Source organism: Coturnix japonica, chromosome 3 (genome assembly GCF_001577835.2).
Source record: "Coturnix japonica isolate 7356 chromosome 3, Coturnix japonica 2.1, whole genome shotgun sequence".
NCBI lineage: Eukaryota > Metazoa > Chordata > Aves > Galliformes > Phasianidae > Coturnix > Coturnix japonica.
This window is the reverse complement of record NC_029518.1, coordinates 43,848,399-43,872,407: the sequence shown is the minus strand read 5'-3', so window position 1 is coordinate 43,872,407 and position 24,009 is coordinate 43,848,399. Positions and strand designations below refer to the sequence as shown.

Sequence of the window (24,009 nt, the reverse complement as noted above, 5' to 3'; positions counted from 1 at the left end):
CCAGACATTAATTTAGTGTGACACAGGAAAAAATCTGTGCAGAATTAGGATATGCCAAGCAAAGTATTTTTAGTAGAAACAGAGATAAAATAGAAGGTAATCTGTATTAAATGACAATCTCTTCAGAGCCAATTTGTTCCAGTTTGTCCAATATCAATTACTTCAACCGCCTCTTTTGAGATCCCCAAAAGTTGTTCTTATTAGGCAAACATAAGCATGCAGTAATTCAGAAATTCAAGGAATTAGATTTACTATTGGCTGAAAAATTTCCACTGTAACTATTTTTCAGTAGGACACTCTGAGTATATGGGATCAAATCATGCTTCTGGAAGGTGTGAAGGGGCTTTTGAACAGACAGGCCAGGGTGGTAAAGTAGTGTGTTCCAGAGGCTCCTGAACCTGACCGGTTGCAGCCCCTCCAAGGAGGGCCAGTAACACGTCTTCATAAACCCAAAACCCAATCAGCACACAAAACTCAGTGAGCTCCTTGTCAGCCTCTCCCACTTGCCAGCAGCTTGGACTCCCAAGCTTTGAAAGGAATCACAAGCAAATGACTGATCACTTTAGGGCTGGAAGCCTTCAGCAGGGCCATGGATGATGCTTCCAGACAAGCAGTGCTGCTGTGGAAGAAGGTCTCCCTGTTGGCAGGTGATGGGCTTTTCAAAGCCCAAGCCTTAGTGCATTTATCCTCACACCACCAGCCCCTTCCAGCCCTTTGCTTGACACAAAGGCCTTCAAAGCTCAGCTCTGTGGGAGGAAACTGCTGGGTGAGAAAGCAAGAGCTGGAAAACAACAGCAGTGGGCATGGCAGGAGAAGAAATCTCTTGAGACAGTAGCTCATCAATTATGTTCCCCAACAGCACTGTAATAAACATATTACCTTTTTTTTTTTTTTTTTGAAGAGCCCTGAAAAAAAATAGACACATCGAACACAGAAGCAACAACAACAAAAGGAGTTACACAAACACAATGATTCACAGAAACAAAGCTAATGTCAGGACAAGTCGTATTTAAAGCAGAGCCAGTGATCACATGTCTACTTTCCAGTAACCTCCATTCTTCTCCTCTATTCTTTTACACTGCACAAAGTGATTAATGAGATCTCTGTCAGGAATATATAAGCACAATCCATCTTTAATATAAACAACAGATAAACTACCAAGTACTTGAGAGGGTGGGAAAATAATTTGTCTCTTACAGATGTTACCAGCATACACATGTAGAAGTCTCCTAACATTTCCAAGCAAAGTGTCCAGGGACTTAATCCCTTCCGTGACAAGCTTTTCCAATGCCAATTTTCCTTAGACTTGGGATTCCCCTCTCCCTACCTTTCAAAGAGCAAAAAGCAGGGATAACCAGAAAGGCACATCTACCACTTCAAGGATGTGTAGACTCCCTTCACTCAGCCCCAAAAGCCTCGGCAAACACCAAGACAACTTATCTGCTTAGCTCTACATACATAACATGATGTTCTGCTGGTATTGAGGCCAAAATGCAGACTTGCCTAAACTTGATGCATGCAAACAACCCAGCACTGGAAAAATGAACACAACTTGGGTATTCAGCAAAGTGACCAGAATGACCACTGTGGATAGGATTTCTCAGTTTCGAAAGAAAAGTCAGTGCTTTCTCAAATGTGAGGAAGGAAATAGGATGCAGTATAAAAGCTGCCTGGATTAAAACTGCTTAGTCCATTTTATTTCCTCTGAGAAATAGAGAGAAGATGAAATAACGTGCCAAGCTGTTATACTTTAAAACCTTTGTGCTGAAACACTTAATACAATTATTTTCATACTGCTTCCTGCTTTCAAATTAAAGCAACAATAAAAAACAAATACAGACCATCAAGTGGAAGTGTCAAGCTGGTCTACATCCAGGGTTTATGAGACAAAACAGCTAATGATGTTAAATGGAAGAAGAGGCGTGCAAAGTAATACATGGATTCCTTTGTTCCTGTTACCATTTGTTGTATATGATTTTTCAAGAGGAGGCAATTACAGTTTGTGCGTGTTCTGATGAAGATTTTGGGAACCAATATCTATCTAAGCAGAAGCACAGATTTGATAAAATGTACCTAATCTAAAGGGAAGTTTACGATGCAACTCCTACTGCATGTCTGAACAGAGTTGTTTTTTTGTTGTCACTTTTAATTATTTTATAACCACCTTTAAGAATGAAAGTCTTTAGTCTCTTCTGTGTACTTCTCAAAGTACATCAGCCAACTAAAAGCAGAGTTATCTCACCAACTGCAGTGGTAGAATTCTGGGTTTGGAGCCTCCATGTCACACCATGCAACAAACTCCAGCCACCCAGCATTAGCATCCCACTGCCCTGTCTCCTGAGGTCCCCCTAAAGCTTTGCTGCTCAGATTGCCATCCTGTAGGGTGTTTGTAACAAATGCAGGGATGCTGAGAGGTAAATGATTCACCTTCTGCAAGCTCAGAGGAAAAACACAGGTATTTGCTGGTCAGTGCTTCCTTGAGACAGCAATTCCAATGCAACATAACCAACAAAGGTCAGGGATGTTACAGTCCCAGGTCCTGACTTCTGTTGCAAATCTCCCTTTGCACTAAGTCTAAGTCTTTAGTACTGCCTAGACAACAATCTAGGCAGTACTAAAATACTAGTTTCTGGGCATAATTTTCAGCCTTTACAAGCTCTTTAGACTGTCTCACTACATGGTCATATAGAATGCATAAGCATCGTAATGAACATTAGAATGACAAAAATTAAAATCACATGTACTGGAAATGCACTACCATTAGGTTACTTTTCATCACAGCCCATAGGTGATAGTCTAGCAACTAATACACGCACCTACACATCCTCAGAAATAAATTCAATCAGAAATAAATTCAACGAAACGTTCCAGTAAGTTCAAGTAATTTCTTCTGGTAGGAGATGCACATGAGGGCAACCAAAAGCTGAGCTCATTCCCCTGTCAGAATAACTCATGAGATATTAATTCAAAGTAACTGTATGCAAAACACAACACACAACTGCTACAGAGCTTTCTACAGAACACTTAAACCACATCCATTTGACCCAGTTCAACTACCAATGTAACCAACAGACCACATCTTTCATTCACAGCAAGAACCTGAAACATCCAAACTAGGCATGAAAGGGGAAGTAAAGGCTGATTAAGGTGGAACTGGGCAAAAGAGATGATGAAGTCTGTTGGGCAGCACAAAGTTACAGCAAGGATTTCCTCTCTGCACAATTGATACAGTTGGCTGAGGTCTCTAATTCCACTTTAGGATTCAGGCAAATGAACAAATCACTCCAATGGTTTTGTTTCTTGTTTGTAATTACCATAACCTCTTGATGGAATTACTGCCATGCTGAGCACATCTGGGAATATTTTATCACCTATGCATGACAATAGCTTAAATAGCGTCATGGCTTAAGCAGCTAATTAGATTTCACAGTCATGCCTAATAAAATATGTAATTTTTTCTCCACAAAAAAAAAATTACATGTGTTGTGCTATATCTACGCAAAGCAGTTCTATATTAGACTTGCTTTTACACACTGCTTAAAACCCTTAGAGAAAGTGAATTTGGAATTTTTATTTTTCCCTTTTTTAAAGTTATTTCACTGACAATTAAATTTCATGTAAACCATAACTAATTTCTAGTGAAAGTAGCTTCTCCCTGGTCAGCAATTTCTATCAACAAATCAGTGTCAAAACAAAACATTTGTACTGTAAAGGGCAAAGTAAGATGCATATACATGAGGTGAAGCTTTAGGACAAGAACCGTGAGCCTGAATTCCTGAACAATGTAAAAGGAAATGGAAACTCTGAGCTGCTCGCTGCCATTTACTCCCCACATGTAAACATATCTGTTCTGGTGCAGATGTCTGCTGGTAAACTCAGGAAAAGAAGAGTTCAAAGTCACAGAAGCACATGAACTGTGAACCTGGAGCTCGAGGCATGCTCACTGTACTGTACTGATATGTTCTTGTTTAAGTGAAAAATACCAAGGTGTGCAACTGCCAAAATAAACTAGGATGATCTGTGACATCTAACAGGATATCATATCTTTGTTAGTATAGCTAGGGATGTCTGTTCATTCTGACTGGCAATTTTTCTGATGTGAACTGAAGTTATTATGACAGATTTTGGAATGGAAGAGATATTTTTCCCTTTCTTAAACCTTGCCCCTGATTTTCCTGTGGATTTTTCTTCTGATGCATTCTCAGATGTCATACTATGCTGACACTTGTTCCTACCACCACTGGACGCAAAGTCCAATGCAGCAGAAAACTGCACGTGCCTATATTAGCACTGAGCATTTTTCAGGAAGAAAACAGCTTCACATGGCTCTGACAGTTATATGTTGTAGTTTTGCCCACTGTCTCAGCAAGACCTGGGAGAAAACAGAGTAGATCTTTGGCATCTCATGTGAAAAGCATCACGATCTGATAGCTCCATGCAAGAAGCCCTGAGCAAAATGAATTTTGCTCTCTGAAAGCAGATGAAATGACAGTGAGGTTGTGTTCATATTAGATTACCATTCATTCAAGACTCTGTGTAGATGTCTCTGCAATGGCATATGGACAGCAGTCCTGCCATAGAAACAGCCCTTGAAAGAGGTGCTAGAATTGTCTGCCTCCTGTCCCCACACTTAGCAGCAAGCTGCAATTCTCAGGCTCTGGCAGAGAGAACTCTGCTGCTAAAAATTTCTCTGGAGTAAAAAAAGTCTGTAAAGCTTTTGACTTTTCCACAAAATCAAAATATGTCAGCTGAAAACAAAGATTTACATTCGAGTACTCCACCACCCTACACTGTGGTGATAACAGTTCGACTTGTGCTGCCTTCCTCCAAAATACACTTTTCCCAATGGGCTGGAGCACTCTGTCACTTCTTCCTGAGAGCAAATGCCACACAGGGTGCTTGGCTCCAGGAATACTCTTTAGCTAATTGTTCATTCCTTTGGGACCCCTAGCATGCTATTTTGAGCTTCTATGCAGAAACATTTCTTTTACCAAAAAATGTTAAATCTTAACATTTAAATGCAGAACAGTATTAAATGAGAAGCTAAAAGCTATAGCACAATCTCATATGGTTACTCATTTTAAGTACCATTTGCTGTTAACTGAGTATTTTCCAAGAGCATCCCATGATTAGACAAATGAATACGCATAATAACTTGTGCAGATTATTCCCAGGCTACAGACAGAAAACCAGCAGAAAGTTCACTTTATTTTCTGCAAGCCAGATTGCCAAAGGCAATCCCTAAATCTTGACTCTCTCACAATTAAGGATACAACTCCCATCTGTGGGTTTTGCAGGCCTGCTTATACACGTATGCTGCATATGCTGCATTTGAAATTCAGGGAGCAAAAAATCAAAACTGGAAAACCCAGGAACCAAGAGGATTGGAACCATGTGATATAAAGTATGCTCTGCACATCTTCCCAGCTCTGCATGCCTCCTCCCTCTCTTGAAAATACACAGAAGTGCAACGGCAATGACTCCTACCTACACCACACCAATTTAGGGCATGGTCTGACACAGTGGCTGAACAGAATGTGTGCTCTGTCTTGCTGAAAAGGGGCATTTCTGCTCCCTCTCAACTCTTCTGCCCTTGTCCCCTCCCCACTGTCTGGACTTCTCACAGGTTGTTGGCACGCATCTAATGGAAAGATAAACTGTTGGAATTTGCTATCCATAAAACAAACAAACAGAAAAACACATAACAGTTTCTTTTCCCACTGGGTTGGAGTTGAACCAGCTCATGTGAGACCAGACAAGTGTCTGAATATGCTCAAACAAGCAGCAGAAGCCAGGGAAGGAAGGGAGGGAAAGCCCCACTTCGACAGTGCCAAACTGTTAATTTGTTGCTTGCCACCTTGTCAAACTACGCTCTAATATTTTGAACATTAAATTTGATGTCTTCTCACAGCTCCCTAGTAACGAGCTCATTATTTGGATTTATTACTGGAGATTAAAAAGAAGTTGAAGATGTCTTATAACCACAAACAATTCATTCTAATATAAATATAGAGAGCTGCATGTGGCTTCACGTTTCTCCGAGTCCCTCTGCTAAGTCTGGTGGGTTTCACACCCACTTTTTCTTAACTCCTGTGTCCTATAGTCACACAAAGACCCATTTTTCATTGGTTGTATTGGCTCCTACATAGGTGCTATTGAATTCATACTGAATACATTTACCAAATTTAAACAATTCCCCCTTTCCTAATCTCCTTCATTTTTCTCAGTCATGAATGTGACAGTATGATCCAGACAAATTCAAACAAAACAACTGTGATTTTCAGGTTGCGGCCTTTCACCATTCATAACACGTTTCTCTTGAGGTAACAGTATCCTTTAGCTCATAAGACAGATGACCATGTTTCTAAAATGGAACACAATTAATGACATAGGAATAATGTAATTACATTATCTCATCCTTAAGAGATCATCATGGCCTTTGGCAGAGAATTATTAGCCTTTTGGTAATTACAAAATTAAAACCTCACCACTTCTTTTTTTCTTTAATTTCGAGTTGCATAGAAGGAATAATTAACAGCAGCGCTGATGGATCTTCATTTAAGACCATTCTTTAACAATTCCCAAGCTGCAAGAAGTGCATTAACTTATATCACCTGCAGTACTACCCAAAGTTTTATCACAGCTGGACTGTTTCCCTGTGTATCCTATCACAAGACTTCCATCTACTCTCACTTTTAAAAGACACATTTGGTTGAAACTCCAGCCCCAAATATCTCTCTCATCATCTGCTCTCTGTTGAAGATTTTGGCTCCTCCTGCTCCCCCAGGAAGAGCTGCAGAAAACATACTTGGAACATGACCCACGTTATAAGCATCAGGAAAACTTCAAGAGGTGGGCAGAGAGCCTGAAGATCTCCCTGGAAGCGTTCTACCCATTTCAAAGGGCCATGGATTAACACCTGTCCTAGCACTAACATTGCGCTGATTCATAAAGCAGGACAGAGGGGAAGAAAAAGAGCTTATTCTCTAGATAGCATGACACTTCAGCATATGGCTTGGAAGATTATGCACGTTTATGTTGCTGTTTAGAAAACAATCAGACAGTGAGTGATGATCAAGGCAGCAAAGTCTGAATACACACCATTTTGCAGCTACTCAAGGAATCCTCAAAGCCTGTTACAATTTGGAGACAAAATCCACTTAACTAACCACTGCCACACTTCCAAGTTCCTTCTAGGTGTGTCAGGGTCAGGCAATTACCTCACCTGCCAACATATGCTCCTCCTCATCCTGGTGCTAAACTAAACGTGCCTGCGCAGGGACAGTGGGGAGTGGTGTCTGCAGCGCGGATGCCACACAACAAAGAACACAGCCAGATCAGAATGATCAATGCTGCTGTCAGTAGGTGCAATCACCCGAAGCATGCTACGCACCAAATCATCAATCATTTCAGTGTAAACCTACCTTATAAGACATGCAACTATTTGCCCTGGGCTACTTCACTACAGCTCCTCCAAGTCCCCTAGATTCCTTACTAAAGCTCGCATTTTACTCACTCTGCTTTTCAAAGATCCCAGGAGTGACTGTTTTCTGTAATGATTGTGTCAGTGACTTGAATGTTATCTTTTTCAGTACACACATGCAGTGAATCCTCCGCCTAGGAAGAGCAGCTAGTTTGGTGGGGTTTTTTTATTCCACTTAACCTCTGCTAGAACACAGAACTTCTTCCCCTTGTGACAGGCCTGGGATGGGATGCCTTCAACACTGTTCTTGCCAAAACCACTGAGCCATGGTTCAGAAATTCATGAAGAGGGCCATCTTCCAGCAGTTTGTCTTGGTGAAAAGATCACCCAGTGAAACATCCAGTGTGAGGGCTTTTAAGTTACTACAGAAAGCCACATGAAGAACTCAGTAGAAAAGCTCTTTGCTGGTGGAAACTATATCAAGTGCGTAATACGTGTTTCAAACACATACACAATTCAAGGTACTGGAATGATTTTTCAAAGAGATAAAGCACCACATACTTTTATTACTATCTAGGAGATGGGAAAAAAAACGTCTGGCAGTGAGAAGATGCAACACAAGCCAGAAAGGAGCAGATGAGAGTAAAGTACCAGTGATGTAAGCCCACTGTGCTGCAAAAGTTTTGTGAAATATTCACATTCATGATAAATGCAGCAGAAGCAATTCTAGAAGCCACGGAAGCTTTTCAGAAGTAACCCTTCCTACATCTTTTGCTGATAGGCACTAGCTTGGTTTTAATTTCCGAAGTTTTTAAAATAAATTGTACAAGACCAGCATTTGAATCTCTCCTCCAAGTCTAAGATTGATGGATTGTGTCATACATTAATAATCATTTGTTTTTCCTAGAATTTCTAGATGAAGGAAACGGACTCAGCTGGTTAAAATTGCCATGGAAAGTAATTGCGCCTGTTGAACCATATGTGTGTGTATGCATGTAATCTATCTTATAGAAGGAGTCACAGACTGAGGAGAGTGACAGTACTAAGGTCACACACCAACAAATCCCAAGTGGATAAGAATGTTCCCATGTAGATATCCCAATGGAAACCAACAAAAAAACAACAACAAAACAGTAACAAAAAAACTCAACAAAAAAAATTATGGTTTGGATAAACCATAATTCTACTAGTTTACAAGTCAAATCCTTTCAGTTGCTCACAGCTAATCCATTTGTTTAATGTCTAATGTTAATTTCTCTACTTAATCACAATTCATATAATCAAGGCAACAAAATTCCCATTGCAACCTACCCATTATTGTTTTTGAAATATTTGTACATTACCTCTGGATCCTCCTTTGGTGAGCATTGTAATTTATTAATATACATATTTTTTCAGTTCCTCTTCTTAATTGCCCATCATCTTGTCATTCCAGCTGCTCTTTTATACTCAGCCCTCCCCCATATTTTTGTGCTTTTTCACTGCTTGTGCAAGCAAAGGGCCCCCAGTCCTACACTGAATTTCTAATTGGCTGCAGAAAAAGCTCAACTTGCAGCCCTTGATTTATGAAGCTGTTATTCAGCCTCTTGGGAGCTCTGCTTGAGATGTAGTAGATGCAACATCCTCACGCATGTAAAGCATCTGCTTCATCCCTGATGCTTCATTCTCACTTAGAGGTTGTAGTCAGAGCTGGAGATACATTTCAAGCATGGGTCTTATTACTGAAGGAAGCAAAGTTGAGAAGTTTGAGTTTGTCAGCTTCAATAAAGCTGACAAGACAGAAAATAAGTACAAAGAGATCTACAGAAAGACTCAGCATATAAAGATAGGCTGCCCAAAGTTTAAAAATAGTTGTAACCCACATTTTCTCATCCTGCATTTGAATCCAATCTATTCTCTCCATCAAATCAAGTTAGTTACATAGTATTTACATAAAACTGAAAAACTAAAATATCCATAATGAAAAGGTCAGAGCAGCAAACTGATACACCATCTAGGATACTTCATATAAGCAGAGAACAGATGCCACATGCTTTCAAATGCTGTCAATATCTGACCTTCAAAAGCACTCTGGCTATATACCAAATCAACACTCTTCCCATTAACAAATCATACTAGGCATATATAGCCTAGTATTGTATGCAATCTAATTAAATATTTAGAAATGGTTTAAAAATAATTTTTCCTAGGAAGGAATGTATGATATTTTTAGTGCTCTTTCTTTTAAGGCATAGAATCAGATGTGTAAGCAAGCCAGGTATCTGTTTTCAAAGAAAAACAATGCTTTCAATTAAAACTATTTAGAAATTCTCAGCATAGAATAACATAGCTTGTTGATTGAATACTAAAAATAAGAATCACCTTATTTCTTTCTGTATTGCCTCTCATCATAAACTACTTCATAAAAATCATGAGGCAAAACAAAACACCTGCAAATAAAATTTAATGTGCATTTTTTGTCCAGGATCATCTGAAGAGATATCTGATTCCTTTCCCCAGACCTCATATTATTTCATTTGGGCTGGTACAAAGGGTAGCACAGAACTAGAAAAGAAAAACCATTTCTGAGTTCTGCTCCAAAAGTTCTTTCTGAAATGCATATTAACTGAACACTTCGTGTGCACACGCATATGGAAAAAAAGAAAAGCAATGCTGTTAAATAGAAACATGTAGTAGGTTATATTGAAATGCTGCCAACTAAACTGCCATAATCAAAAATGGAAATACACACTTACGTTCTTATCAAGTTTCACATTTGCATTGATTTTTCTGGAGCCTTGAAAGTTAAGTTCACAAAATACACACACAAATAAACATTTCCCCCTTCATATTTGTACATTGTTAATTATTTAATTATAAAAGCTCTCAGAAAACAAATCCCTTTTTGCCTCAGAAAATAAATCAGAAAGAAAAAAAAGAGGGTTAGACTGACATGATGGAAACATCTGAGCAAACCTGATTCCTATTCAACTAGTCCATAAGAACAATAGATTTCAGTATCAAAAAGTCATTAAAACAAACAAACAAAAATCTAATAAACAGCTTTAATTTTCAAAAGGTATTAAAAATAAACCATCCACTAAAATTAAAATTCAGTCTTTGAAATGGGACTTGAACTCTCTGTGTATATTATGCCCTGCTGACCCTTGCTAAAGGGTATAAGCCAATATGAAATACTCATAAATGGAGAGAGAGAGAATGATGGATTTTCTGCCAAATAACCCTAAGCAAAAATAATTCTGTTAGCTAGGGAGCCTGCCTTTATTTCCTTTGTTAAGTGATGAATTAAGAGAATTTCTTTACAGATACGATGTTTTACTGTTTGCATTTTTTAACCTCTGGCACTTCTCTTCTTATAAATAAAAGCAATACAACCAGCAGGTAACAGAAGATCAAAGAGCCGCTTATTTGCTTCTTAGAAGTTGAGAGTTTTCAAGTGAGATTGCCAGCTTGAGAAGGGAAGAAAAGGGGAGACAACAGCGCAGAAGTTGCAAAGTCATCAGTTTCTCCTCAGTAGAACAGTATTTCATTTACTAGGAACTGAGTTTTCCATCTACTTTCTGAATGAATAACAGTCCTTTCCTATCTATTTTCACCTTGAGAGAACAGTTCTAGGACAAATAATAATGGATAGGCCACAGCAGTTATACAAGCCATATTTTTAATTTATGAATGTGATTGGTGGAGAAAAGTGTAAAGCACACACACCATTAAAATACTATGTCAGCTTCTCAGTGAACTCCTGATGCACGTTTATGTTGAGTCAGCTGCCACGGCTCTGCAAAAGCCCTATCACCTGAAAAGTTCCTATTATCATAGTGCTTGGAATCTTCCACTTGGCATCTTCCCATAAGCAACAGTGAGATAGTTCTGCCCCCCATCCCAAGGAAGTTTATAAACTAAAACCAGAAAGAATAGGATTATATATGCAGGCACAGAGGCTGAGATTACATACCCAGAGCCACAAAGCCTTAGGTCCAGGATGGAGCTGCCAATGTATCATGACATGCATAACAGTACCTTGGCCACAAGATCAGTCACTGCCAGAGCTCACTGAACATGTGCCAGAGGTGACATGCTCCACACTGGACAGTTCTCTCCTTGTCTGTTACTGAGCAAGAAAGACAACTCAAGGCCCAAGGACAGGTGTTCCTACATATCTTCTAGGAGTAAAGATCACTTCATTTGCAGATTGTGGTACCACTATGCCTTGTGCAACTTAGATGAGGACCTTTGAGCCTTGTAGCCTTGGCATTACGTTCTTTCACAGAACCCACTGTGCTCACACATCTGTTTGGGTAGCTGCACTCTGAATAGGGCCAGAGAAAACACTGTAAAGTTCTGAATGCCCCTTATCTGGTATGTAGCACACACATGTATCAGAGCAGGTCAGTAACACCCACTCTGATAATGATGTCAAGCACCTCATATCAGGAAACATTAGCTTTGCTTTAACACACTTAAACTAAAAAACATATTCATTCAAGCAGAAAAACACTTGAATGTAGTGGCATGATATTTTGTTTCTTGTGAAGTAAGATATTTTGTTTCTTGTGAAGTAAGGACTGAAGAAAAGTCAGAGATGGAATGACACAATGTAAAAAGTAGATGGAAACATAAAAATTGAAGGGCCACAGCATAGATCCTCCTTCTAGCGGCAGCAACAAAAATGTTAAAAATAAATCTCTGAACTGAAGGTTTAAATGTAATATATCACATGTTGTACTTGTGCCAAAAGACTCTTAACAAAAGTATTTGGGCTTTATTTCCTTTTTTGGAAAAAGACTACTAGTAAGAAAAAAGATTGAAGTATTTTATGATGTTCAAAAGCCTACCGAAGATTATTCACTTAGCATATTAAACACATACTATTTTCGTAAAGTGGCTTGTAAACTTGTTATATAAAGTCTACTCCAGGAGTACATAAAATGGATACCTTTTGAAATACAACTTTGTATGTATTGGGCAGATAGTTAAAGCAGCTAGCACCATCAGTTTACTCTAACAAGAGCACTAGTGCAATAAAGAGTCAATTATTTAGCTTTTAAAAATTTACTGCTTCTACCTAACTACACCATTATGATACATGACCATTACACCATTCAAAAAGTGGGGCCAACTAAAGAAACAGCACCAACCATTTGCAAAAACCCTCCTTGCCTTCTTGTCACATTGTACTGGTAAAGACATCATCAGACCCAACCTTGCCTAACACAGCATCCTCTGTAACACAGAGTGAAATGGGATACACTCTTTAGCAGCAGAAAAGAAAGCAACTCCAAACACACAGTCTAAGCCTGAAAAACAAAGTTCAGAAGGAGTTTGGTTTAGGATTCAAAAATCATGCTCACACTTCACTTTTGTTCTGATTTACAGCTCCTCCCATTAGCTAGAACACCTTCATGGTATCGTCATGGTATTAAAAGACTGACAGGGCAATCTGCCGAGTTGTTTACTGTAATAATTCCTGACACGTAACACAGGGAAGCTTACATCTCTTCCTATTTTATCCTTTAAACATCATTTGGATACTCAATGCTCACTAATAATAAAAAAAAGAAAGCAACACAAAAACAACAGTTCATCCCTTCTAATTGCCTTAACAGAGTTTCAGGAGAGAATCTGACTGATGGAAAAAAGAACCTGGACTTTTACATTGCGAGAGTTTTGTGACTTTCAGCCAGCACAGAGGGAGGGATGAGCAGCAGAGAGGTGATGTAAGAAACTCTGACAATGTTGGATGTGTTAAGCGTCAGAAACAATGACCTCTTCCTGAGCAGAGCACCGGATTCATCACAAGGAGTGGCCAATTGCATTCTGTGTTGATGAAGTAAGAACTGTTTCCCTTTTTATTGTTTTTATTGTTATTTTGGATTTTTTTTTTTGTCTTTGTTTATTGGTATTTCCTCTTCCTTCTTAGCAAGGATGCCAATGTACATGCTCACAAGAATACACAAAGATTGCAAGAACCCTGTCCTTGTGGCACCTGAAGGGAAAAAACTTAGAATGGGTTCTGCAATGTAGTCCCCACCATTCCTGAGTGCAATTCAAGACACCCCTCTCTGAGAAAAATCTTTGTCCTTAGAAAGACATTTGGAACATTGGCAGCCAGAATAAATTCAATTTCATTGCGGCTTGCAGCTTTGCACTCTTCCTTTGCTCTCCCCCATGTGGAACATGCCTCAAGCAAACTTATAGAACCCCATACCCTTCACCTCCTTGTAAACTACACTAAGCTGTTTTCCCAAGGATACTATCCCAAAAAAGAAAATCACTGGTTGAGGATGGCAACACAACTGTGAAAAAGGCGCATTTCCTTGCACTTTGACAGCTGCCTATCAGAAGGCACTTGTCACTTCTTGCCTTGGAGTAACTGGAAAACACATCACAAAGGCTGCCATTAAAAACTTCAGTCACAATTTACACCAGCCTTGGCCTTCACCATCCACCAACTGCTGTGGATTAGCCACATGTTTGACTTTACTCCTCAACAATCCAAGATCTGAAGACTGCAATAAAGAACAACTTGGGGAAGAAATAACTTAATGACACAAACGAAAGAATAAGCAACTCAGATGCTCAGCCATAACACAGGACTCTGTTTAAATGCTGAGCTCCCCTTCCTAGACACTTTGCCAAGATCCCAGTTGGTGTTTAACAACAAGGCTGAATCAAAAGTGAGTGAATTCGAATCAGTTTAACAGGTCAGCCTGGGCAAGTTCAGATGGTGACTGTCAAGATCATGCTGCAGTCCATAACATCTTCACCCAAGCAGTGCAGCCACCTCAATGGGACATTCACACTTGCAGCAGTGATAGGAGATAGAACGGACCAGCTGAAATATGAGGGTTGTTCTGAAGGAAACGCTATTTTATTATGCTGGCCTATGACAACAGAGGCAGATATTGGTGGTATGGAAGTAGAGGCTGTCCCCTCCTCCAATATTTGCTACATTTTATTGCCATACAACAGATGGCAGCAGAGGTGCAGCTTGACAAAATGGTGTCCAACACTGAAGTGCAGATGAAGCGAATGTGTGTCGCTGAATTCCTCCACGTGGAAAACACAGCACCCATTGACATCCATAAACATTTGGGGACCAAAGCATGGGTGAGCACATTTAAGCAGTAGGTGGAGCACTTCAGCAGTGGCAACAGCAACACAAGCCATATGTCAGACAGTCATGCATAGCAATGCCACACCACAAAACAGAGAGCATCTTGAACAACTTACCTGCACAAGCTGGCAGAATACAACCCAGGAACCATGTACAGAGCTGAATATCAGCTTAAATGCACTCAAAATGAGGGCTGCAATATTGCAAAGTTTGTGCCAGGTGGACACAGGAACAGAAAGAATGCCATAAGCAAGTTTGTCAGGACCTACTGAACTAACACAAGGCTGAAGGTGACAGTTTCCTGGATTGCATCACCACTGGTGATGGGATGTGTCACCACTATGAGACAGATTCAAAATGACAGTCTATGGAGCAACATGATGTAAATTCCACATCAAAGCAGAAGTTCAAGATATATCCCTCAGCAGGTAAAAGTGATTTTAATTGTCTTTTGGGATAAGAAAGGGGTGATCCTTCTGGATTTCCTGGAACCTAGACAAACCATCAACTCTGACTGCTACATCATGACACTGACTAAGCTGAAGGCTCAAACTTCCAGAGTCAGGCCAGAGAAGACAACCTTTCTCTTGCAACATGATAATACTAGGCCTCATAACAGTTGGAAGACTGTGGAGCTCACTGACATTCCTGGCTGTACTGCCCTACCACATCCATCATATAACTCAGATTTGGCATCTTCTGGCTTCTTTTTGTTCAGGCTGATGAAAAATGAACTTAATGGGCAATACTTTTCTAGCAACAATGCCATCATAGCACTGGAATAGATTTTCTATAAGCGTGGCATGCAAGCTCTAGTTCATTGCTGGCAAAAATGTGTAGCTAATGATGGTGGCTGTTGAAAAACTATATTGTAGTTGCTCTATCAAATAGTGTTATTGTACTCTTTTAGCTGGTGTGGTTTCCATGGAAATAAATAGAAGGCACTACATCTGAAGTGACCTAGGTATGCGGCTTCAGCTTGTTTGAAATTAATGAGGGACTGTAATTCCCTTGGATACCTGACTCCAAAGCAGAGAATGCTTTCCATTAGAGAAAACTCACAACAGGGCTCAGCAGTCGCACTTTGTCTAGATTTTTATAAACCAGACTTGTACAATGCTGTTCACTGACAATATTCGAAAGTCACAGCACATCAAAAGGCACTGCGCTGCATTTCCAGCTGCAGAGTGAACTGAGAATTAAGCAACGCAGGCAAGGAAAAGTCAGATTTAAAAATAAATGTTAAACGAACAGTTCTGGGAAGAGTCTTTTTTTGCCTTGGTGGTGAAACGCGGTCACACAAACAGTGGGACTTAAAGAACTGAGGCTGGTGTCTCACTGCTGGCCGTCCCACCTCACCCCTCCCCTGCACCAGATCTGGTGTTTTTGTGACTCTAGGCTGAACTGCTGCTGTGTTAAGTCAGCAGAAATTGAAGCCAACAAAAAGGGCAATAGGTTTATGCCGCCAGGAAGTCATGAAAAAATGGTTGAGGACAGGCTGAGAAAGGAGACAGGCTGCTGCAGTCGTGCAGACTCCATCTGATTAGCTATTGCATCTACAGCAGCTTTACTGGTACCTCATCGTTCCAAATGAGACTACACTTTGATAAACATATATTTCAACAGTACCAAAAATACCATCTTATGTAATATTGTCTCACTTTCCTCCTGCTGCATGTACAACTGTTTGCCCGGCCATCGTTTGGGAAAGGAAGGTCAGGAAGTTTTTGTTCTACTTGTCATTGCTTTCAATCAAGAACTGTTCTCCAGTCTAGTTTATCAAGTGGCCGCATAAACAGGTATGCTGGCAAAAGCGAGGGGCTGCACAGGACTGGAAACAAGCAGTTGGAGGAAGGAGGCTTTTAAACCAGCAAGGGTAAACAATACATGTACTGGTGAAACTGGTGCAAATTCAGACCATACCAAAGAGAAAAACAGGGCCTACAGAGTTAGTAGAATTCTGCTCTGAAGTAGTTATGCTATAAATAAAATGTAAAATAATTAAAAACTCTCTTACATGAATGAACTCGCATTCTTAGATTAAAGTACTTATTCTACTACATGGGAAATGGATTTATTTCTGTCACACATTTCTCATGTTCCTCCTTTCGAACTCTCTCATTAGCTGAGAGCTAAGGTCGCAGTCCCTAAAATGTCTCTCCTTACCATTCAAGTCCTGCCACTTACCTTACGATATTCCCAATGCTTCTTGTTTTCTTTCACAAGATCATGCAGCTACCCTACACATGGCAAAACACAGATCTGAAATTGCTCTGCCAAGAGCCTAATTAGTATCAGATCCAGTGTGAGAACAGGACTGAAAACACAACCATTAGTTGGTGGCAAAAGAACACAGAGTAGTGAAAACCTTTACTCCTAGCAAAAGCAAGTAACTAAACTGATTCAGATAGTTTAATCTGCAGCACAGCTGACCTGAATTCCCACCATCAGTATGAACATTTGCCTTCATCCCTGAATTTCAATGGCAACATGAGGTTCAGGCACACAGTACACTGGGATAAGCGTGGGCAGTTACCAGCCAACTGCTTTGCTCGGCAGCTTCATAGGGTACAGGGCTCACTGTTCACATGGATGTGACCTCAGTGCTGGCTGGAGCACACCTAGTCCTCCTTCCAGACCTCAGTTTAGTAGAAGAACATTGGTCAACATTTAATAAAAAAGTAAGTGTTACACACTATCTCTACCCATGTGTCTTGCCAAACTGTTATTAGAAAGTGCATTTGTCAAAGTGCAAATCTTCCACCAAACAAAGCCATTTACACTAGTGACTATCTGCAAAATCTATGTAGAGCATTCTAGGAACTGTTGCTGTTTGTAACGTTCAGAAAGATCTCAAAACCATGGTGATGCTCTTTGCTCAGAGAGAATGTAGCCTAATTGTGGACCCAGTTTCATTAGGATTTGTGTTCTGTAGAACAAAGTCTGGAACAAAAGCCCTTAGCTGGCAGCACACCAAGATTTTCACCCACTGCAGCTACACCAATTGTTCCTAAAGAGAAATGCTAGGATGAAAGACAAACAAAGCCAAAACAAAACAAAGCAAAGCATTAAAAACAAATAGGTGGACCAGGCAAAAGAAAACGAACAAAAAAAAGCATGAAATGCACGCATTTGCTCTCAGTGCTTCAGGAAGGCACTGAATAATGAGAAATCCAAGCCCAAGGTGATATTTTTCCGGGTCTAGAACCCAGCTGCTCAAGACTGCTGTCAACCTTCTTCCATTCAGGTGAGACAAAAATAACTTTTCCACTGAAAAGACTGCTTTTTGCAGAAACAAGGTCACTGCTCCCATGAAAAAACGTTAGATACCTCTAACACTTCTACTTTTTTCCCCGCTTTTTAAAAGGCCACATTCAAACAGATAAGCCTCAATGAACTAGTAATTCTGCTCTCATAAAATAAATGTACTCAAAATGCAGAAATGATCTTTGAGTGGAGACTTGATTCTTAAAGAGTAAATGAGCAGACCCAACAGTAACAATGAAGGAAACGACTCCTTTCCTTGAAATGACCAGGCATTTTGTAAAGGATATGCAAACACGCAAGACATTCCCAGACAACCTTGAAGACCTCGTGTCCCATCACCTTAACTGCAATACAAAACTGACTCTAGAAACTGATATTGTTCATAATACTATAATAAAAATCATTGCATGTACTTCACTGCTCCTTTGAAGAGTATTTCTTCTAGGCACTGAAGAGCATGGGAGATTTGAAACTTACCTCTATAAAAGATGAACAGCCAGAAATAAGAAAACCCATAAACATTCCTTAAAAAGAAATAAGCCCTGAAGATAACGGAATATAGATAAACAGCATTTTTACCTTTTCGATACTTTCATTCTTAGAGATTAATAAAATGATATTTTTCATTTATTTATTTTTCCCTCCCCAAATCAATATGATATACAACAGGGTTTCAACATTTTATACTCTACTGGAATAATTTTTACTGCTTCTAAGTATCCTTTGAGAAAATGTATCTACATCTTCCTGGTCACTAGTGAACAACTTGGTAGAAGAAATCTTTCCAAGCTCTCATGCAAATACATAGGCTAGGCTAATTTGTATTATGACAAAAAAAAAAAAAAAAAAAGTCTAAAAAAGGCATTATATAACAACGCAAACATCTCCCTCATCCTTTCTAGAATTAGCCACGAATTTAAACATACATAATATTTTCAATTAATTTAGTTCTCTTTATGTAATTTAGGCTAACATGTAGGTATGATATAAGCATACATATATATTTCTCTTCTAGATTCAGGACACTGGCACACACAGACTTATGTTTCATATTACTGCACTTCTTCAAAAGCTTTTTTCCATAGGTGTTCAAAGAGCAATTTTAGTATTAACTTAAGTCAACCTGACTTCTGCCTCGTCTCCCACTGCTCCTAGTTGCATGGAAAGAACTTTTTATCTCCTTTGCTTTAGTACAAACAGTAATGCAATTGTAGTAAGGTTCAAGAAAGCTCAACCAGCTGAAAGCTGATTGATCTTTCTCATAGCATTATGATTTGGCGCTAAGGCAATTAGACCTAATTCAAATAAGGTCTGCTGTGGTTCCCCTTGTTTCCCTCCCCAGTCTGTTTCGTATGTGCATTTCTTTGATAACAGGTTAGCAAGGGCACTCAATACACAGAAGAGAATGGTTGCAGCAGTGCAAAGGCATTACTACTGCAAGTTTGCAACACCTTTTATGTTTTGAGAATTTTGAAGTTTAGAAATAAAAACCAGTTTTTATAAAATTTGATTCACCGTTCAGCACTTGAGCCGTGACTTTATTTTGCCCACCACCACAATAGTTTGTTCTGCATGTCTACTGTTGTTCTTACTCTTTCTTTCACCACTTCCTCTCTGCTGTTGCTCTGCACTGGCTCAGGCACAACCAAACTGATTTGGCTGAGCTTGGCAGAGAAATAACCCAACAGAAAAAGTGAATGGTTTTCGTCAGGGAGATTTTCATTTTCTATATGGTGCCTTTAACAGGTTTGGCTAACTCCAGAATGACGGTGAGAACACTTGAGGGGTGGGGCAAGAGAAGTGTTTTGGTATTATTCCCCATGTTCACCTTAAGGCTTTTTAAGATTATTAGCTTTTAAACAGTTATTCATTCCAGCATTAAATAAAGTAGCATTATCACTTTTCATGGCTATCCTATACTCTCACTTCACTGCATGCCAACTAGCCAACAAACCTGATAGGTAAATAAAACTTGGTTTAGTGAGCAAAGTAATTACTTACCTACAAAACCCTTTTCCCCAACTAGTTTAAGGGCAATTTTATCTGCCAAAATTGAAGAATTTCCATGTGCAATGTTAGCAAAAGGTCCAGCATGAACAAATACTGGTGTTCCCTGAATGATTTAAAAAAAGATTTTTCATTAGTTTAATGAACAGCCAAGAACAAAAACTCAGCAAACAAAAACTCAACAAAAACTCAGCAAAGTAATCTAGATGATATACAAACCAAAAGCATGCAGAGCAAAAAAATGGAAACTTGGAAACTATTAAGTGTAGGATAAAAGTTGTTGTTTTCCCTTGCCCCACAAACACAGCACTATTAATTAAGAAAACAGGCTTTATAGAAAAAAAATATTCCTTTTTCTTTCATAAAAAATATTTTCGGTAGTAACCTAAGTATTTTTCCTTTGTTTCACTAAATAACATTAGTGAAATACTTAGGTTATGATAGAAAATGTTTTCTAATTTCACTAACAACAAATACAAATCTCTTACAAATAACAACAATGAACACCTGTTCTTATTGCTCCCTATTGAAGCAATTATACATTAATAATTGTTTTGCTTAGAACAACAACATAACATTCCTTTGCCTCCTTTGGCACTGGCACATAAGTTCTCAGGCTTGTTCTAAGAAAACTATTGTGCTTTTCTTTACTTTTTTCTTTTAATTGAAAGAAGGAAGAGGGGAAAATACATACATATTGGCAGAGGATGTTCTTCAGAGACTAGACAACTGAGTTAGAACCTAGAGACAATTCTGCCTCATACATGTCAGAGAAGAAATAGTAAAAAAGTAGCAGAAAAAGTAAATAAACCAAAAATTGTGCCCTGTAATAAAAGGAATGGTATTGATTATTACTGTCACAACATATTGATGTTAGTGTTTAGTTTGTTTTTGCTTTCTGTCTGATAATGATTATATACTGCAATATCTATAGGATTTTATGCATTTATGCAAAAATTTAACTTGAACTAGCTACACCTTTAACATCTTATAACATTCAGGCATTAATCTAACAGGAGGTACAATGCAAACTACAAAATTATCTCCATTCCAAAGGGCTTGGAATTTACTTAAATTAAACACTACCCTACTCTACCAATTTAAGCCTATCCTTCCCTCAGGTTTTACTTCTATCTTAATACAGTATTTACCTTCATATCATTCAACTAAATAATATTGCAGTTTTCTGCTACTATACTGAGATCCACAGGATTTATTCTCATTTGTGTTTTATCACTCAAGAAGTAATATTGAACATAATGAATTCTTAATTTCTTGTGGCAAGCAATTGCAGTGCCATTCTCATTACAACCTAGCACATACATCAGCAGAGGTGACACATGGAAGCAGAAGCACAGGTGATGAAAGGGCAGCCCAGCCCATACCTCAGCAGCTATGCACAGAGGGTCCAGGAAATCCACAACATCTCCAGCACAATTGTTCTTCCAGGATTTCAATCACACATCACGAATGGGAAGAGATTTAGATTGTGGGATCGAACATGCAGAATACCAGCACCAAAGAGACTCTTTGCCATACAGTTGAAATCAAAACACATTTTTAAACTACTGATGTGGAAATAAGTCATTTTATGTGGCAGTCCTAGAAGGAGAATAGTCTAGGTACTTAAGAGAGTAAACTCCAGCAGAGCCCCAGGATCCTCTAGCACAGCTGGGAATAGACAGCCAACTTCAGTCACTCTGTATCAGTCCAGCCACCTCACTTATTTTCTTTACATTCTTAATAAGCTATGTCAGAAAACAAAGAATGGCACAGGGGTACATTCTGTTGACTGTTCTCAGAACAGGAAATTTTATTATCCAAGTTTTAGTACAAGAAAATAAACTCTGATTGTCAATAAATATCTAGAGTTATCTGGCAGCTAGAAGGATGTTTATAGTACTTACTACCATCTTTACTGTGAGTAATACATTGAATGTAACATGAGGAGACCATCGCAGAGCAGCCAGACTGCATCTACAAAGAGTTGTCCCATACAGCAGCTGCTCTGTTACGCATGGTATAAATAAAGGCTAAACATTATGGGATTGGCTCACAATGGAGCAAATCTGTCATGACAAATGTGGATAAACACTACAAAATCATTATGTGCAATTCAAACAAAGTAATCTCAGTTCTTCAAAACTAGATAAGTTCTGCTGAAGCCAACATTTATTGTAGGTAGAGCCTACAACACTGAACTAGCATTTCCCTTATTTTCCATTTGGAGATTTTCCTGTCATTCTTGCTTATAAAACACAGACAACCACTAACTACTTGAGATGGCATTTCTGCTGACAGAATAAAAGGATCGTGACAGAAGTCAACCCAGCAAGAAACATCTTCAAAAAGAGCAAATTAAAATATACTTCTCCATTCCTGTATAAAAACAAATAAACACACATACACAACATTCACACCAGTTCCATGCAGGACTGCTATTCAGTCACTTTTGATTTTTCAACTTCAAGACCTCTTCTCTACTGCATGCAAATATTTTTTTCAAAGTTAGTGCACATTTGCTGAGCAGGTCACTCTTCTTCCTCTTTCAGAGGATCTTAGAAGCAATTCCTCACACCACCACAGCTCAACAGCATACCCATATACAGGCTCTTGATCAGATTATAGCTTTCTCAATAATGGCTACTTGCAGCCAAAGCCATTAATATTTACAGTATACTGAATTAACTGCCAATATCAGCTAGAAGTCACCCAGAAACCTTCCTGCTACCCCTCCCTCAGGCAGTCTTTTTGCCATTCACCAGCATCAAAGCAGACCTTCCTTGCTGAAGTTTCATCCCTAACTTGCAGAACAGGTTCGTGGCACAGTTTGAGCTACGTTTGTGTTCCGTGTTATTACATTATTTTATTGTTGTTGTTTTTTTTCCCACCACTTCTGTGCTGCAGACACTGAATGTTCTTATCACAGGATCATTTCTGATGTTACTGTTGTCACCTCATAGTACTGGTGAGGATAATTTCTGATGTAACTGTTGTCACCTCATAGTACTGGTGCTAAAGGTCTTTACACTTACACTGAATAATTGTTTTCCCTGAAGGAAGCAGTATTACGTTTCCCAGTCACTTGCTATTACTACACCTTTGTTAACTTGAAATTCCTCGTCTTCTGGATGCTGCTTACTACGATTATTTCAAATGAAGTTTGGGCTTCACATCTCCTCATTTTGGTTTCTAAGAAAAGAATACTTGTAATTCACACACATCAGAAAGACATTTATTCTTAGATGAAAAGGGATATTATTACATCCATTGCCTCAGAGTACATTAGGGTTGGCCTGGTTTAAAATCTATCATTCTGGAAGACTCTAAACAGATGTGTCCCTTTTCTTTTTTGGAAAAATTAGAGTTACCAAATTAGCTACTCAACCTGTTAATGTAAATTAATAATAATAAGAGCTATTTATTCGCAAAATGGAACATGAAACAAACTTGAAGCTCAAGAACAGCAACAATGGCATGAGCAGCAAGAGTAGACCACTGTACCTCTACACTGCAACACTGCAGTCCAAGAGGTACATGTACCACCTAAAGTACAATATTATCTTCGAAAAGATTTAGACAATCAGGAGATTTAATATTAGATGTCTAATATTAGTTTGCAAGCCAGTATTATTAAAAGGGTGAAGAAAGTCCTCAAATGGAAGAGTGTGAAGCAGTCTTTCTGAGCTGCTGGTAGTCTTAAAAATAACTGAGCAAGAGTAATTTTGGGGGAAACATATCCTTGGATACTGCAGTCAGGGCCCTCCTAACGAGCAACAGAGTTTGATAAAAGCTGGGAAATGTTTCAGCCATATCACATTTTGAACTAGGAAAGAGTACCACAGAAATGGCAGAAGAATAGTGAATATAAAGAAATACAGTGGGGAAAAAAGCACAACAACAAACATGCCAGTCTCAGAACAAAATGCCTATCAATTGAAATAAACTCTTCTTATAATTATAATTGTCTTTTAGAGTGCTATGACAAAACAGTATTTTCTAACAAGTATGTGAATGCAATTAAATATGCTAACTTGTCAGTGATGCTTAACACGCAATATATTATCTTGGTAGTGATTTAATACATATTTTTGGCCATTACATTTTGAATTCTATTTGACCTCTAGTTTCTCTCGGTGGATTCTTTGTATCAACTTCTGACACATGTATATGGTTCACACAGCCACATGAAAGA

At 38.9% G+C, this 24,009-nt stretch overlaps 1 protein-coding gene across 4 annotated transcripts in view; it reads right to left on the bottom strand.

The window, feature by feature from the left end:
• Window positions 1–24,009, bottom strand: part of MTHFD1L (methylenetetrahydrofolate dehydrogenase (NADP+ dependent) 1 like) — a 134,922-nt gene that overhangs the window by 59,809 nt on the left and 51,104 nt on the right. For 3 of the 4 annotated variants that reach the window (XM_015858104.2, XM_015858105.2, XM_032443926.1), the window contains 2 exons: window positions 21,200–21,256; window positions 19,809–19,920 (listed from right to left, as the gene is read on the bottom strand). In XM_015858104.2, coding sequence (XP_015713590.1) covers window positions 19,809–19,920; window positions 21,200–21,256 — 169 coding nt within the window. The remainder of the gene's footprint in view (window positions 1–19,808; window positions 19,921–21,199; window positions 21,257–24,009) is intronic. The other variant, XM_015858106.2, reaches the window with a different exon arrangement.